This window comes from Cavenderia fasciculata (assembly GCF_000203815.1).
Source record: "Cavenderia fasciculata unplaced genomic scaffold Scf_ET2XIPL01CNAVH-3, whole genome shotgun sequence".
Lineage (NCBI taxonomy): Eukaryota > Evosea > Eumycetozoa > Acytosteliales > Cavenderiaceae > Cavenderia > Cavenderia fasciculata.
In genome coordinates, this window is record NW_004457723.1 from 1,030,230 (window position 1) to 1,048,381 (window position 18,152).

At 33.3% G+C, this 18,152-nt stretch overlaps 6 protein-coding genes across 6 annotated transcripts; 2 read left to right on the forward strand and 4 right to left on the reverse strand.

Moving 5' to 3' along the window:
- Nucleotides 1-215: 215 nt before the first annotated feature.
- On the reverse strand, nt 216-3,317 carry DFA_07252 (pleckstrin domain-containing protein; the record flags this gene model as incomplete). Its single annotated transcript, XM_004367058.1, has 7 exons — nt 216-708; nt 777-2,062; nt 2,134-2,354; nt 2,419-2,563; nt 2,866-3,014; nt 3,082-3,137; nt 3,262-3,317. 7 exons carry the CDS (start codon nt 3,315-3,317, stop codon nt 216-218), a joined length of 2,406 nt encoding a protein of 801 aa, XP_004367115.1.
- A 744-nt stretch (nt 3,318-4,061) lies between these two features.
- atg5 (autophagy protein 5) lies at nt 4,062-5,223 on the forward strand (the record flags this gene model as incomplete). Its single annotated transcript, XM_004367059.1, has 3 exons — nt 4,062-4,466; nt 4,539-4,626; nt 4,685-5,223. 3 exons carry the CDS (start codon nt 4,062-4,064, stop codon nt 5,221-5,223), a joined length of 1,032 nt encoding a protein of 343 aa, XP_004367116.1.
- A 158-nt stretch (nt 5,224-5,381) lies between these two features.
- On the reverse strand, nt 5,382-10,411 carry fhkD (putative protein serine/threonine kinase; the record flags this gene model as incomplete). Its single annotated transcript, XM_004367060.1, has 7 exons — nt 5,382-6,742; nt 6,825-7,754; nt 8,345-8,705; nt 8,786-8,981; nt 9,066-9,674; nt 9,749-9,792; nt 9,944-10,411. The coding sequence occupies 7 exons, from the start codon at nt 10,409-10,411 to the stop codon at nt 5,382-5,384; spliced, it is 3,969 nt and encodes a 1,322-aa protein (XP_004367117.1).
- A 928-nt stretch (nt 10,412-11,339) lies between these two features.
- Nucleotides 11,340-14,821, forward strand: DFA_07255 (uncharacterized protein; the record flags this gene model as incomplete). Its single annotated transcript, XM_004367061.1, has 3 exons — nt 11,340-13,339; nt 13,417-13,613; nt 13,680-14,821. The coding sequence occupies 3 exons, from the start codon at nt 11,340-11,342 to the stop codon at nt 14,819-14,821; spliced, it is 3,339 nt and encodes a 1,112-aa protein (XP_004367118.1).
- A 249-nt stretch (nt 14,822-15,070) lies between these two features.
- Nucleotides 15,071-16,424, reverse strand: DFA_07256 (uncharacterized protein; the record flags this gene model as incomplete). Its single annotated transcript, XM_004367062.1, has 2 exons — nt 15,071-15,453; nt 15,764-16,424. 2 exons carry the CDS (start codon nt 16,422-16,424, stop codon nt 15,071-15,073), a joined length of 1,044 nt encoding a protein of 347 aa, XP_004367119.1.
- Nucleotides 16,425-16,633: 209 nt separating this feature from the next.
- On the reverse strand, nt 16,634-17,751 carry DFA_07257 (uncharacterized protein; the record flags this gene model as incomplete). The annotated part of the gene is made up of 2 exons (XM_004367063.1): nt 16,634-17,563; nt 17,680-17,751. The coding sequence occupies 2 exons, from the start codon at nt 17,749-17,751 to the stop codon at nt 16,634-16,636; spliced, it is 1,002 nt and encodes a 333-aa protein (XP_004367120.1).
- Nucleotides 17,752-18,152: the final 401 nt, after the last annotated feature.

Here is an 18,152-nt window from a genome sequence, read left to right on the forward strand (position 1 = left end):
CATCTTTTACTGTTGGTATACTAGCAGTAGTAGCAGTAAAAATAAAGGATAGTTAATACTAAAGCTCTATCATCTCTAATCTCTTTCTATTTATATATTTACATCTTCATTCTTGAATCGTTTGATTAATTAAAATAAAAGAAGATGCAATTCAACGAGTTGGAATGAAAAAAATTTTTGGATGAAGTTGTTATAAATATATATATTTATATATTTTATTGTTTTAATGGGTGATCAATACCATCGTCATCCATTACCAATACATTCTTTTCAAATTCATCAATCAATTCATTTGTTAAAGCGTCCAAATCATGCTCTTGACTGTTCCAGTTGGAATTGTGAATTGAAAGCATAGTGTCTTCTAATTGTTGTTGTTGTTCTCTTATTTTTCGATAATCACCTGTAGATGTTGTCGATGTCTTGTTATTATTATTATTATTATTTTGATTGTTATTATTATTATTATTATTATTTTGATTATTATTATTATCATTTGAAACATTGAGGTAATAGTTAAAATCATCACCATTATAAATATTGCTACCATCCGATTCGATTGTATACACCATATCATCTGCACTGTTTTCAGCACCACCTGTATTTCTTCTTGCCTTTCCAAGGAAATTTTTAGGTTCTGCCATTGATTTCTCTTGCCACGATCCAAATGCTGTAGATGTTGAAGATGAATTTAAAGATGATTTTGATTCACTAAAAATAAAACTATTAATCACCAATTCTATTCTATTATTCTCTTTTCTATTTCCTTTTTTACTTACTATAAATTTAAATCTTCTGTTGATTTATAAGCAGTACCAAATTTAATAGATAAATCTTTCAAGAAACTTGTATAAATCCTGTTGAATGGTCTAAATTCGGTGAGAAGTGGTTGAGAGAGTTGAGCATGTGGTATGTGGAGTTCGGCAACGAGGGTATCTCGAACATTTAATGTACTGGAACGGAACCAGAGTCCAATGGTGAGGTCGGCAGGTGTAGAGTCATAGATTATAAAATCACCTGCGTATTGAAAGGTGGGGTTGTATTTGATGGATTGGTAAGAGGTAATATCGCGCTTTTTACCCAAACTCAACGTGACATAGGTGATCATATCTATTTCGTGTGTTGATTCGAGCAACGAGTTGGATGCAGAGTCCATAATATTGGGATCGATCGTATATTTGGCTTCTAAAATCTCGATAAAGAGTCTACCACTTTCTTGTACCAATCGCTTGACAGATCTTAATACTTCGGCCCATTCTTCCAAATCTCTTTCATTCTCTGCTGCTATAAAATACTGTGATTTCGTTGTGATCAATTGGAAGCAATGTACGAATCCCTCTCGCACCGAGGTTTCGTCACCCATCAATATGTTTTCAATCTCTGCTATGGGGATGGTGCCGGCAGGTGTGGCATCCTTGGGCGACTTGTAGTACGCCAATGCGTTGTCTTTGAGCACAAACCAACGTCTTCGCCAATTCTTAAAGTTGTGTCCTTTTTTAAAGAGGTAACCGCTGTGGACACCGGCTGAGCCCTGTTTGCTTGCAATGTCCTTGGCCTGCTTGATTTTTTCAGAGTTGTTTTTGGGAAAGAAGAGGATTGATCCGTTGCGTGGCGCACGTTTGCTCTCGTGTATAATCCACTTGATCTCTTTTTTGATCTCCTTTTGGTACATGAGGTTCTGCTGTTCGGTGAGCGGGTTGACAGTGTCCTCAAACTCGAGTTTAAAGTGAAAGTCATTCGAGAACCGCTTGTCACCGTCGGCACCGTCAAGCTCAGACTTGCGCAGGATAAGTGTTGGCATTTGGAACATCCCCGTGTGGAAGTTGAACCGGGCAATCTGCTCGACCCGATAGAATGGTGAGATGTGTGAAAACACAACCAATATGTCTCCTCGCACCACCTTTCGCACTTCAAACACCAGCGTAGCATTGCCTGTTAGATAGGTTCGTGTCTCTTTGGTATCGCCATCCATTGGCGCACTCGAAAATATTCTTAATCCTTTTTGTGTTGCTGAATATATATTTAATACTGGACATACTCCTTGTTTTAATGGTCCCAAGAAAAACTATAAAAAAAAGAAAAACAAAATTAATAACCAATCAATAAAAATATTTATATTAATATATATCTATATACCTTTGGAATTGTGTGCATTGTAATCGATCTTAAAAATAAGGCTTTTTGATTTGGAGCTTGATTGCCAAAATAAATATTGGAAAAGTATTGTGTATATCGGATTTGGGATGGTCCCGTGACACCAAAGTTATTCGATGATCTCTTGACTGCAAAATATCTCATTGCATCCTCTGAATTATCAAATAATCCACCATATAATAATAAACATGCAATTACAGTTCCTATAAATATATAAATACATCATATTAATATCGAGTACTAGTTGTCTGTTATATATATACAAACCTGTTCTCCCTTTTCCAGCAAGACAATGTACTATTGCTACATTTTGTGAATCTTCACTTAACCAATTATACATGGAAGTGACAATTTTAAATAATAAAGCCAATGGAGGAGCATGGTGATCTGGAAATCCACACCAATCATAAACCTATTTGAAAAAAAAAGTTAGTTAGAAAGACTGGATAATCATTGTCGTTTTCCAAAAAAGTCAAAGACCTTGACGTGTCCTTGGGCGTGTATCTGCAACTTCACGACCTTTCGCAAAAGGTTTGACAATTCGATCATTTGAGTTTCGAGAAGCCAAGATTTTTGCTTGCAAAGAAAAGAATAAAAATAGGTATCGCGTTGTGAAGTTGGTCGCGCCTACACATTTTCTGAGTCGACTTGGACGAGTAGATATATATTGTTGTTGTTGTAGTTGTAGTTGTTGTTTGCTTGCTTGCTACCTACATTATTATTGAATAAGCCATAATCATATTTTCTTTCACTAAGATTGAATATTTTGTAATGATCCTTGTGATGTTCGTTTAACATTTGAGATACATCATGAATCGAGTTTCTATATGCGCTTTCTACTCCATCTGCTGGAAATGACATTGCTAAAAGAATGAATGAAAGAGAATTAATACTACTTTCTTTTAGCTCCTAATATGTTCATGATCATACCAATCACTCTTTCACAAATATATGTAAGATCCAAGTCATAGGTTTCATTTTCAAATCTATATTTATATGTGATGTGGTGTATAGGAGTATTACAAGAGTTTGGAATGTGGTTAGTTCAAAGACTGTGATGTGATGTGTCGTAGCTTCTGATGGTTCCGCTTAGTGTGGATTTGATCATACCTTTGTTTATCTGCAGATATCGTTTTCCTGACAGCTTTAACAATAGAGTTGTACATTGTTGCAGTTGGTTATTGTTGTTCACTTGCAGATATATGTAAATAGTACAAAAAAGGGTGGGTAGGGTTGTAAGAGGAGGTTGATGGTTGTGTTGTTGTTGTTGTTGTTTGGTTAAAGTGTAGTATCAATGAGGATGTTGAGGATGGTGATGGTCATTGATCATAAAAAGATGATGAATGATGACTGATGACTGATGACGGGTATACAAAATATAAATTCTATATATATCTTTTGTTTCTTTCTTCTTATTATTATTATTTATTACTAGTCTATCTATCTATCTATCTATCTATGAATATGAGTTTAGTTTGAATTGAATTGTTTTGTTGTTGTCTCTCTCTTTCTCTCTCTCTCTTTTTCTTTGCTGACCATACACCTATAAAATGGGGATTTAAAACGACTCTATCCAGCTGCACCTCTACTCATAATAATAATCTTTTTTATTTTTATTTTTTTTTTGTTTTTATTCAAAACCATCCTAACATCACTCCTCTTACGCAAGTAATAAATTAATTACCTGCTCTACCTACTCAAGTTTTCATTCTCATCATCATCATCATCATCAATCATATTTATATTTATAAACAAGAGATACAACTAACTTTTGGTGTGGTGCAATCATCAATCATCAACTCCAAAGAATAACAACAACAACAATAACAACAATAACAATAACTAGTATCAACAAAAGGGACTGATATTATAGATATATATAGATAGAATAGGTAGATAGATAGATAAAGATGTCATTCTTTGATGATGATATAAAGAGATCAGTATGGGATGGAAAGATACCTGTTATGTTTTCGATGAGTGGCAATGATGTGACGCATCATACAATGCCTGCACCATATATGATGATGGTTCCTCGTAATTCATACTTTCCTCTAGTTACAGGTGCCGTCCGTGACTACTTTTCACACAGTACACTCATCATGTCAGACAATGAACTCTGGCTCGAGTACAAGGGCATACCGATCAAGTGGCATCTACCCATAGGTGTATTATTCGACGTGCTAGTTGGAAGTGAAAGTGGCACTCAGATATGGAATCTAACCGTTCACTTTCAATCATTCCCAGAGAAAATATTATTAAGATGTCCAAATGAGGAATCCGTTGAAACTTATTATAAAAATGTATTAAAAGAAGTATGTACATAAATATATAAATATATCAGAGATACAAATTTGTATATTAAATTTATTTCTTTTTTCTTTTAGGCAAATTATATTAAACAGGGTGATATTAATAAATTAAATAATTTAAATATTAATCAATCAAATGAACTTTGGGATGGGTTAAGACAACGTATGTATATAAAGTATAAAGTATTCCTTTTTTAATAAGTTAATAGTTATTAATATAGATATATTTCCTTTTTTCCACGTAGATGATTATGATAAATTTTGGTCAATTAACAAATTATTTTATAATGTAAATGTTGGAGGATCTTCGACTGGGATTGGATATAAGCATATTCCAGTTAGATTAATTCAAAATAACAGGCCATATGTACAAAATCTAATAGCTCCATATAACGAATCGGGTGCTGAGCTTACATTGTCTGATTATTTCTCAAAAATACCATTCTATTCTATATTTATCGGTGGTGCCACCGAACCTTCATCCTCTTCACCAACAACAACCAATACTGGTGAATTATCAACATCTTCATCATCTACATCGATGGCCTATACAAATCTATTACAATACATTAAAGCTGGTGCTGGCAAATATCTTATACAGGGTGTTGAACCACCTTTGGAATCTTCATTTTTGTGGTTGGGTGAATACTTTAGTCATCCCGATAACTTTTTGTACATTACTTTAATCGATTCTACCAACCAACTCTCCTTGTCCTCTTCTTCAATTCCAACTTCACCAAAACAACAACAAACTATATAGAAACACAAAAAACAAAAACTATAGTTTTTTTTTTATATTATTATCATAATAAATTAAATATATCCGCACAAATTGATTGAATTCCATCAATTCAATTAATTATCCCCCATTTCCAATGTTAAATGTTTAATTTTAAATTTATCAATTTTATTATTTGGTTAGCTTGAATTATCGGAATCATCATTACTATCATCACTACCATCATCATCTGATGATGATGATTCTATGTTTAGAGTTTCTAAAATTATATTTTTAATTTTTGGATGTTGATTAAAATGCTTTTGAATGAGGTTAATAAAACTTGGAGGTAAACTTGTTCCATTGTACATTCCAAGAACTGATTCTATATTTTCGAGAATAGATTTCTCTTGAATCGGTTGGTTGTATGTATCCAATAGAAATTCGGCAAAAAGAGAAGGGTTGGTCCATCGTTTTTCGGCTGTTTTGATAAAAGATAGAGAATCCAATTTTGATTTGTTGGCATGATTGAAACTAATGAATCTGAGGCAGTCCATGAACCCCATTTCTCCAGAGTGACTAGATTCCACATCCAAACTATTGGGATAGTTATTCAATTGACCAATCTCATCCAAAATGATTAGACTTTCAACCGAGGGCAAGTAATTTGAGAATTGATAGACTTGGGTGATACCACCAGACTTGAACAAATCTTGAAAATATCTTTTTTCTAAATGACTGATAGGGGACATGAGTGACAGTCCCATTGTCATTGGTGTTTCATCTTTATATTTGTTGTACAAGTATATAACCATTTCCTTTGCTTTTGTATGTGTTTGTAAATACCCCATCACACCAAGCAAGTTATTCTTTATATAATCTCTTGGTAATCGAATGCCGTCCTTGTTATCCTCAGGGTTCTTTCTTTTTTTGTTATTAACATCCTTTTTGGCATGTGATAGGACGTATTCCAAAGTATCAATATCGCCAGTATGAATGGCAGCAGTTATGAACCTATTCGATACTGGTACCTTGACCATTTCAATAAGATATTCCAATTCTTCTCTTGTCAATTTAGGAGTAAAGGAAGCCAATAGAACCTGAGGTTCATATTTTGGATGACTATGAATATATTTGATCAATTCAAATCGATTCTCTTTTGCCAGAAATGCATCATCTATATTGTAACCCTTGTCACCGGCTATATTGTCTTCAATCCATTTGACAATTTCCAAATGACCGTCTTGAACCGCCGACTTTACAATATCTTTTAATTTCTCTTTGGCAAGTGGAATTAAAAAGTAAATCAAATCGTAACTGTCTCGAGTCATAAGTGATGGTCTTTTCGAGAGATGATTTTCCAAATAATAGAAACAATTACGTGGTTTGAAAAAATCTTGACGACAAGAATAGATAAACTTTACAATCTCCAAATCACTCTTTTCAATTGCGTGCCACACCAATGCATCATTTGTAAAATCTATTTCCAATTGAGACTTGTTCGCCTTTTTTAAAATAAATTTTAGTGAATCTAAATGATTAATCATTCCTTCAACTGATACTAATGTAAAAAATAAAGGTAAAAGGTTTGTTAGTAAACATGTTTTTGTCAATGGTATAATTGAGAAATTTGTTTTACTTACCTGAAAATGATACAATGTCTTGACAAAATGGAGTGAGATACTCTAAAACTTTAATAGCTCCTTGATCAAGAGCAGGTTCCAAAAGAAGATCAATTACATTTGAGCTTTTAGTGTGTTTACCAAAGTCGAGTCGATGGTCATTATCAACCAAGAATTTGATTGTATCCATGTCCTCTAATTTGACACAATGTCCAAGCCAATCTATGTCACATTCAATTGCCGAGTCAACTGGCAACTTTTTAAATTCTTCTATTTTGAATCGGTAGTATGTTACAAAGTCTGAGAAATATTTCTCATCTATATAGTTGGTATAGAACGGGATGGTGTTTGATTCTTGTTGAAGTTGATCACTTTTAAAACAAAGTGATACCAATTCAAAGTTGCTAGATTCTCGTAACAACCTAGAGGTTGATCTAAAGATCGGTGTCTTTGAAAATACCTCTTCATAAAAGTATTTAAATATTTGATATCTATCACTTTTAATAGAATAGTATTCTATAAAATATACAATCTCTTTCAAATGATTATATCTATTATATATAAATTTGAGTATTTCTAATCGATTTGATACACATGCTTGTTGAATGATTTGTTCTAAATGTGGTATAAATGTTTGATTATTCTTATTCTTATTATAATTATTATTCTTCTTATTATTCTTTTTGTTATTATTATTATTATTATTATTATTATTATTATTATTATTATTATTATTATTATAGTTGTTAAAGTTTGATTGACTATGTTGAAACCATTTATAATGAGAGTATTCTTTCTCAAAGTCTATTACAACTTGTTTAAAGATATCGAGGTAACCAAAGTATACTGCTAGTATGGGTGATTGTTTGATGTCACTCCATTTATGAATACCATTAACTTGTGGGTTATTGTCTTGATGAGTCTCTTGATCATCAGCTGAAGATGCTTTGTCTATTTGTTGATGAATAGATCGTACATGACCAAAAATAGACTTTTTAATGAATACATTATTGATTATCGACTTGATCAATCCGTTCAAATGAACATTATCTTTGTGTTTGTTCATCTTGAAGACAAAGAATAATGATGAAAAAAAATTCTGGTCAAAAGAGTTTGTTTTTGTTTTATTTTTTGTTCCATAAAAATTCTTCTTTCAATAATTAGAAGAATTATTTGTTTGTTTGTATAATTAGTGTCAGCGTCATTTTAGACAATGTCTAGTGTTCATATTAAAGTTTAAATGGAATGATATAATCGATTTGATTGTTAAATATTTAATTTAAAAAAAATGTAATTGATTTCAAGTTATCCTTTTTATAATATCAATTCTCTACTAGTCGACCAAATACATATTTATGACTGTCATAGGAAATTAAAATTACTATTCCAAGATATGCATGAATATATGTTTTTCCAATTAAAAAATGAATTGCAATTGGATTATAATAGAAATTGTATTTTGAAAATAAATTAAAAAGAGGTTCCAACCATTCCATTGGATCAGCTTTTAAGTTTCTTTTGTTGTCTGTTGCTGCTAGAACTATTTGATTGGATTTGTTGAATATTTCTTTTTTTGTCTTCTTCATCATCACTGTCAACTGAAATGGTTTCCTTTTCTTTATCCTTTGATTGATGATTGTTTGTTTTTGATATTACATCTTTGTTATTTTTGTTGTTGTTGTAGATTTTTGAATTATTATTAGTAGTGGTTGTTTCTTTTTGTTTATCATTTTTCTTTTCTTTTTCTTTTTCTTTTTCATCATCTTTTTTGAGTGTTGTAGCAATATTTAAACCAAGTGAAATTGCAGAGTTGTGTGATTTAATTAAAGGAAGATGAATAACTTGATGATGTAATTTTTGTGGTGATGCGTTTAGTGTTGTTGAGTTTCTGTACAATTCATTCTAAAATTAAAAAAATCATAAATTATAAATACTCTTCTTTTTTTTTTTTTTTCCATTTATCCTTTTTTTTTTTAACATACACTAAACCAATTATGATTTAAAGCTTCTTTAACTAGAATACGTTTTGTAGGATCGACATTTAATAATCTTGTAATTAAATCTTTTGCTTGATCGGTCACTGTTGACCAAACATGATTATCAAAATTAAAAATACCCTTACTAATCTGTTGAAAGCTATTTGTTTTATCTACATCAAATGGTGGTCTACCAGACAATCTAAACAAATAAATAATAATAATATTAATATATATATATAAATAAATAGATATATTTAAATGTTTTCTATTATTTTTTTCTTACAAAATATAAAGTATACAACCCAAAGACCAAACATCTACTTCTTTTCCATAACCCATCTTTTCCTTTTTATCACCTGATCCAGGCATATTACCCATTAAACAATTTTTAATAATCTCTGGTGCCACATAGAGAGGCGTTCCGCACAATGTCGTGGCCATTTCCTTTTCGCCGATGATTTTGGCGAGACCAAAATCGGTAATCTTAATGATTGGCTCTCCGCTATTGGGTGATGAACCATAGAGTATATTTTCGGGCTTGAGATCTCTGTGTGATATATTCAACTGATGCAAATAAGATACTGCACTGAGTATCTGTTTAAACACGTCCTTTGCCTCAGGTTCTTGAAATCTTCCCTTTTGCTTGATCTTGTCAAATAGTTCTCCACCGGTTGCCAACTCTAGCACAATGTACAAGTATCGCTCCGTATCAAATATCTCAAAGATAGAGATGATGTTTGGGTGTTTGATTTGCTTTAATATATTGATTTCACTCTCTGTCTGATTTCGAGAACTCGATAAATGCCAATACTTTTTCTTGTCTATAATCTTTACTGCAAAGTTTTCTCCCGTATCCCTCTTTGTACATTTCTTTACAACACTAAAGTTTCCTCTAAATAGAAATAGAAAATAAATATTTGTTTAATAAATAATAATAATAATAATGATAATAGTTTGTTTACTTACGTTCCCAATATACCATGTATAATATAAAACTTTTTGATTTCACCCTAAAATAAAAGAAGAGAGAGAAGAGAGAGAGAAGAGAGAGAAAGATTACATACATACATACATACATACATATTAATATTTATTATTTATTATTTATTATTATTAATTATTTATTTGAATTGAATCTATTTTAATAGTTATATGACTTACATCATCACCATCGGAATCAGATAAAAGTAAATCTTGAAATATAAATGAAAGAGTACTATTGATCTTGCTCGATGTAAAAGAGACCATATCACCATTTTGTAGAACCGTTGATTTATCTTTACCCAATAGGTTACCTTTGATGAATGTTCCATTGGTACTATAGTCGGTGATCCAAACCGACCCTCCACTAGATGATGACGACGACGACGATGAGAGACTATTACCTTTTCTTTCCATCTTGCAATGAATGCCACTAACAGTAGGGTCTTCCATGACGACAGCACACTTTTTAAAGTTTCTACCAAAGAAGATTTCCTTGTCAATGAGATCAATGTGCTTTGAGTCTGGGTGACAGCTGACTAATCTCCCCCATACCACTGATGATGGTTGTGGTTGGTCAGATGGAGGAGGGACTAGCTCATCAGACGGTTGTGTTGATTGAGTACAAGATACTTCTTGATCTCCCATCTCTCTATCTATCTCTATCTATATATCTATTACTAAATGATCTACTAGCTAGCTCTATCTATTCTATTCCCTGAGTGTATTCTATTTTGATTGTTATATATATATATATAGAGATAAATAAAAGGAGTGTATATGTTTGATAGAAGATATGAAATGATGTCTACAAAGACAAAAGACTAAATTAATCTTTAATTTGCTCGTTTGCGAGACAAAGACAACAAAAGACAGTTGAATGTTTTTTGGAAATTAAAATATCTGAAAGCAACCAAAGTAAACAAAGAGATAAGATAATAGTATTGATAACAAATATCTGTGCTGGTACGAGAATGAAGTGATGTGTCTTGTTTACAACAATGAATATGCACAACCAAAATACTTGGTTTTAAAACCACCCGTACTCAATCTTTTTTGTTTTTTTTAAATAAATTAAATAATTTAAAGATGAGAACTGATCTTTGTGGCAATATCGAGGTACATGAAAAGGACAAGACAAATCTGATGGATAATATCTTTAGTTAATTTTTTGGTTTCATCTTTTTTTATCAAATGGAAATTTTTTAATAATGATAAAATAAATATTAATAAACTAAATTTTTTTATTTGTTTGATGCCATTTTACTTTTCTCAAAGTACTTGCTAATCCCATAAAAATTTTCATGATAGTTGTCTATTTAAGCGCGCCAACCTAGTCCCCAATTTTTCAAATTTTTGAAATCATTTGCTTTTTTTTTTTTGACAATAAATAATCATTTTTATTATCTCTCTCTAGATACAGATAGTAATCATATACAAAATATAACAAGAGTGTTGTGTGTGTTTACGTGTGTGTGAGTTATCTATCTATCTATCTATCTATTCTAAGAGTTATCAACATACAACATACTACATTGTGCTTGTTCGTTCAACCATATAAAGAGATACTACTGCAATGTCTGGATTCGATGATTTAGATCATCTCTTTGATGAAACTTCAAATTCAAACATCGATACTGAGAAGCTCAAAGGTCTTACAGACTTTTTAACACAGTCCAATCAGAATAGAAATGCTACTCCTCCTACATCCAATACTACCCCTCCTCAACAACAACAACCACAACAACAACCACAGCAACCTGCATACCATCCAACTCAACAACAAAACTATCAAAATACACCACAGACAATACAGAATATACAACAAACATTGCATGGCATACCATCTCCACAAGGAGGTATGACGACCGGTACACCAATGCAAGGTATGGTGCGACCAAACGTCAACAACCCATCGACCATCTCTCCTCAACAACAACATATGCAAAACACCCCTCAAGGTATGATGGTTAAACCACAGCCAAATCAAATGGGAGTAGGTGGTGTTGGTGTTGGTGGGATGCCCCCACAAAGCAGTATGATGGCCAAGCCTCAGCCAGGCCAACAACAACAACAGCCTATATACAATGTCGGTGGATCAGTGGTACCATCGCATCCCCAGCAGCAGGGTATTCACAAGATGACACCGATGACACCACAGCAAGCTGCCTTGATGAAGCAACAGGCTCAGTTGGGTGCTCAGGTTGCCAAGACTGCACCAGGTATGCAGATGAATACAGGAGTTGGTGGTGTTGCCGGCGTGCAACAAGGAGGAGTTGGAGTTGGAGGAGTGGGAGGTCAACAACCACTACAACAACAAGGAATGAATCCACATGTAATGATGCATAGACAACAGTCGGGTGGTGTCATGCCAGGTGGCCAAGCACCTACTGGACAGATCACGTCGAGTACTACCATCGGACCAAATCACATGGCTGGACAGGCGGGTGTCGGACAGCAGATATACAGACAAATGGTTCCTCAAGGAACTGGTGCTCCCGTTCCACCTGGAACACAGCAACAGCAAGGTATACACCGTCCAATTGGTCAACCAACCAACACTCAAATGGGACAACAACCTCAATTCCAACCAAACATACCACAAAAACAAACCATTCAAGGACAACCTCTTGGTCCAACCAATACCCAACAAATGGGACAACAACAACAAATGAATCAACAACAAATAGGACAACAACCAATGAACAATGTGAACACTGGTATTCAACAACCAATGAATAATAATGTAAACACTGGTATTCAACCCCAACAACAAACACAACAAGGTGTATCGAATATGAGTGGTGGTGTATCTGGTGGTATTCAATCATTACAATCAAATATGATGCAGCAACAACAACCACAACCAATGCAGACAAGTAAACCACCTGCACCACTTTCAACGGTTGGTGGCGGGGGTGTGATTAGTACTACTACTGCAACTCCACAACAATCTGGTGGAGGAGGTGTAGGTGTAGCACCAACAGCAGCAGCACCTGGAACAAATGTGATTGGAGGGGGAGGAGGAGGAGGACCACCAACACAACAACAAATCCAACAACAAATTCAAAACCATTTCAATGCACTTGCATTGGCCTATAGAAACGATATCTTGGGCAAGGAGGTATTGATGAAGCATTTGATCATGTTGTTTGGTGCTGAAAATGCTGGACAATACACTGTCAAGATTGACGATATTAATCCTGCCAAGGTACCAAAACTGCCAAGTGATTTCAACATTAATGCAATCTTGGACAAAACACCTCAACTTCGAGAAATGACTGTACAATTCCAAAAACAAAAACAATCACTCAAACCTGCGCAACCAGCCCAACCACTAACACCACAACAACCATCACAAACGCCACAAACATCACAGCAGCCACCTGCATCCACGCCATCATCAGCAGCACTCAGTGCAACACAGCAATCAACCACCTCCAAATCAACTACATCACAAACATTCCGTCAATTACCACCTACAGTTCCAAATGGTCATACTGTTCCACCACCAATTCAAAAAGAAGTTAAAAAAGAACCAGCTAAAAAACCAGAAAAAAGAAAAAAAGAAGAAGAGTAAGATTTTAAACAAAAAATATTATTTATTACTATTACTTTATATATATTTACTTTATTATTATTATTTTTTATAGAAAACAAACAGATGATGATAAACAATCAATTAAAGAATTAAATGATGTAACAAGAATAGCAAATATTGATATTAGAAATGAATCTGATCATTTCTTACCAGATGCCAATGGAAAAGAAGATGATGAACATTATCAAGCTGAAGTTGAACCATTATTTTTAAATTCAGCTCCGCTTAAAAAGAAAATTGCAAATATTAGTAAGATAAATTTAAAATATATATATATATTTATATATATATTAATTTTCTCTTTTTCTTATTTAGTAACAAAAAAAGGTATAAAATCAATTGATGAAAATATTTATGAATATGTTTCATTGGCAGCACAAGATTATGTAAAAACAGTAATAGAATTTTTGATCAAAGCCTCACATCAACGTGTAGATATCAACAAGGAAGATCTACCATTTACAATCACCAACGACATTAAAAAGAAGTTGTTGCTCATTGAAAAGCGCGAGAGAGATGAACGCATTAGAAAGGAAAACGAAGAGAATGAGAGATTGTTGCGCGAGGCCAAGCAGGCCGAAGCCCTCCTCAAGAAAAAGATCGAGAGTGGACAGGCATCAGACGCCAAACTCCAAAAGTTCTCAAAGGCCAAGCAAGAAGAAGAGGACAAGCAACGAACCATCTCGGCCAACAGCACTGCCTTGGCTGCCATTGGTAACATCAAAAAGAAGGCAACTCCCATGATTGGCAAACGTCCTCCTCTTGCTCCAGCAGCACTCACCCAACTTTTAAATCTTGTCAAAGAGGGTCAGACTCTAACAGCTGAACAACAAACACAACAAACTCAACTACAAGCACAACATGATGCTGCTCTCAAATTACATCAAGTTCAACAAGCTAAATTACAAGCTGAACAACAAGCTAAAGCTCTTGCTGCATCAAGTTTACCTCCTCCACCTATTCTTGGTGCTACTACTACATCATCGTCTTCATCTACCTCTACAACATCAATGGATATTGACAAGGTTACACCTTCAAAGACACCAGCAACACCTACTTCTTCTTCTTCTTCATCTTCTACTACTACTACTACTACGACTACTGCAACTCCATCAACACCATCCACACCAACAGCTCCAACTTCAGGATCATCTACCTCTACCTCTACATCTACAACAACACCAATGGATATTGACAAGGCAACACCTGAGAAGCAACTTGCTGTCTCTACCGATTCGAGTACGACCACAGCCACTACAGCAGCAGGTAGTGGAACAAATCCTTTGCCCAGAACCTCTTTCTTGCCACCTTCCAGTTTGGAAACCACCAAATCTAGACATTTCAACAGAAGATTATGCAAAAAGGATGTGTTCTTTGCCACCAACTTTATCGGTCAACATGTAATTCAAAAGTTTGATTTGAGGAAACTTCAAAAACGTCCATACACCTTTTTCTAGAAAATTTTTAAAGGATAAAGTTATTCATAAAAAATAAAGAAGAAGAAGAAGAAGATTATATGCCCTTCAAGAAGCATTACCTTTTTTGATGAATTTATTTTGAGGTAATATTTCGGGTCTAATTGGAAATGATAGAATTTAATAGTTGGCCATTGGCAATACTAGTATCTCTTTCGTGGTCCAACTTGATTAATTTTTCTTGCCCTCTTGCTTCCAAGTTATCAAAATCAGCCTTTGCTTCAACTCTTTCTACGCATAAAATTCTTCCATAATTGTTGGTTCCATTTGTTCCATTCCAATTTCTTCACGAGGAAATTGTTCTGTGTCAAGTTCTTCTAGATCTCTGATCATTTCTCTTTGTTCAGTGTCAATTTCTTCATACTCTTTTCTAATTTCTTCTTGCTCTCTGACTATCCTTGCATTGACGCTGTCAGTTTCTGCTTGGGTTCTCCTAGTCTCTGCTTTAATTCTTTTATTCTCTGTTTGTTTTCTTCCAATTCTTGTTTGTTCTCTGCCAATTCTTGATTTATCTCTGTTATTGTTTGATTCCAATCTGAGCAGAGTTGCTTGTTCCTTTCTATTTTTGATTTTCTTGTAGGTCAAAGATATCTTGATAGTTTTGGAATCGAAAACTTTGTAAAAAGTTTGGTTTGAAAAAGATGAAAATTAAAGATTTAAATGCCCTTCAGAAACAATATCTTTTAGCAATTAACCAGTTTATTACCGATCGTTCATTAATGCGTAGCTGCATTACAACTGAAAAGGATACTATACCATTGGCAACTGAAAAATTATCTCATTTCCTCGGTCATTTCCAATCGCGTAATACAATGAAAACAAATACCAATCAATTTGATAGTATGAATTTTTTTTTATTTTAAGGTATGTATGATTTCTATTAGACAATTTCGGTGATCTTTTTTTGGGGTTGGATCTCTCTACTTTTGATAACATTTAAGAGTTGGTCAGCGGATTCTGTGAACATTTGTAATTCACTCACCAGATTTGCCATTTCTATAATCCTTATATTATTAGCAATACTAGTATCTCTTTCTTGTGCCAATCTGACTAATGTTTTTTGCTCCCTGGCAAATTCAGATAACAAGTCGTCAAAATCAGCTTTTGATTTTACCCTTTCTTCTTGCATTGCATCATTTTCTACTTTAATTTCTGAAATTTCTATATGTTCTGTTCCAATTTCTTCAACCACTTGGATAATTTCTTGTATCTCTTTGAGCAATTCTGTTTGCTCTGTGTCAAGTTCTTTTAGATCTCTGGTAATTTCGTTTAGCTCGGTTTCAATTTCTTCATACTCTTTTCCAATTTCTTCTTTTTCTCTAATAGTACCTGCTATAACTCTGTCAATTGAAATTTCTGCTTGGTTTCTGGCAATCTGAGACCTATTTCTCTTATACCCTGCTAGTATTCTGCCCCATCTTGCTTGTTCTCTGACAACTCTTGCTTGTGCTCTGACATTTCTTGCTTCAGCTCTGCGATTAATTGATCGCAATATTTCTATTTCCTTTCTACTTTTGCTTTGCTTGTAGAAAATAAATGATACTGTAACTACAAATACTGATGATAGCGCAAATCTTGCAATCATCTAATCTTGTCTGAGTTTGTAATATTACAAATGAATAATAAATATAATGATAGATATAGAGATTGAAAAGAATAAAATAAACACTAACCAAATGGCCTCAAAATTGGAAGGACTCGAGATTGTGTTGATCAATCTCTTGTTGACCCAAAAATTCAAAACTAAAAAAAAATAATCTTTTTCTTTTTTTTGGTCTTGTTTTTTTTTAAATTTCAATCTTTTAATAAAGGTAATATTTCTTTCAATGTTGAGATACGATTAGGGTGTTGAGGATGTTTGCCGTATCGATCGAGTAAAAGAGCCGAGAATCCATAGTTGGTAGCACCTTGATAATCTTTTTGATCAGAGTCACCAACATAGACAATCTCCTCCTTTGTTAGCGACGGATCAATCTCTTTGTTGATTTGATTGAATCCATGTTCAAATATATTCCAATGCGGTTTTTGGTATCCACTATTGAGAGATGTTGTAATTAGATAATTTGGTGGTATAGAATTATTATTATTACAATTACTAGATTCACTTGAATTAATAAGATTATTTGATTTGTTGATATAATATTCATTATTATTATTTTGATGATTATTTTGATTATTATTAAAAAGTTTTGATCTTTGATTTTTTATACAAAAATATTTAATTAAATCCAAGTCTTGTAGGATTGAAAAGATTCTTTCGTCAAAGTTTGAAATGACCGATAGGTATTTCTTTCTTTTTTGCAGTTCCTCTAGTGTTTCAACCACCTCTGGATACACTTCCCAACAATCGTGATGACCAGACACCATTGATGGGACACCTCCACTTTTACCTTCGAATCTTTTATATAGTTCCATGTATGCTTGATCGGGTAGATTCTTTACCAATCGTGATGCCTTTTCGTCGTTTGGGTCGATCGATTTAAGTAGTACCAATTTAATTAGATCAAACCACCACTTTTCTCCTCCAACTGTATGATGTGATGTTGTACCAACAACATTACTATTGTCTGTTTTGATTCGAGACATTGAAAAAGAGATATCTTTTTGTTCTTTTGAGTGTCCAAAACAAGGTTGTTCTTTTGACAAATCTGAAAAGACCTTTAAAAAGTTCTTACTAACAATATCATCTTTTAAATATAATCCATAGTTGTTTAATACTTTATTCTATATTAAAATAGAGAGACAAAAGAGAGAGTGCTATCAGTACAGTAAAGTATAATATCACAGTTGTAAAAGAAACCAAATAATCATTAATCTATATATATAATGTCCATACATACATAATGAAACCCTGTAGTTCCTCTTACTTTGAATAATGTACCTGTTGCATCAAGTGATATTACTTTCCACATTCTTCTTTCTTCTATCTGTAGTAACAGTAGTAATAGTACTTTACTTATTTGTTTGTAAAAAAAAAATGTATTTTAAAACAAACAAGATGAACATCCTTTTTTGGGGTTTTATTAAAAGTTCTATTTTTGGATAAATAATTAAATTAAATTTCAATTTTCCATTGTTGATGAGACAGATAGTAGTAGATATGCAATTTTGATATAATAATAAATTACCTAGGTCTGCAGTTTAATCATTAATGAACGGGTTGGAAGTCCAATGGCTGGAAGATTTCTTGACAGCAATCATGATGATAGCAAATGGCCACTATAAAGAATCTTCCAGCCATAGAATATTCGGGCAACAGATATTGGGTCATCGGTCACGAGTTGCATTACGATACTTGCTTTTGGTGAGATTT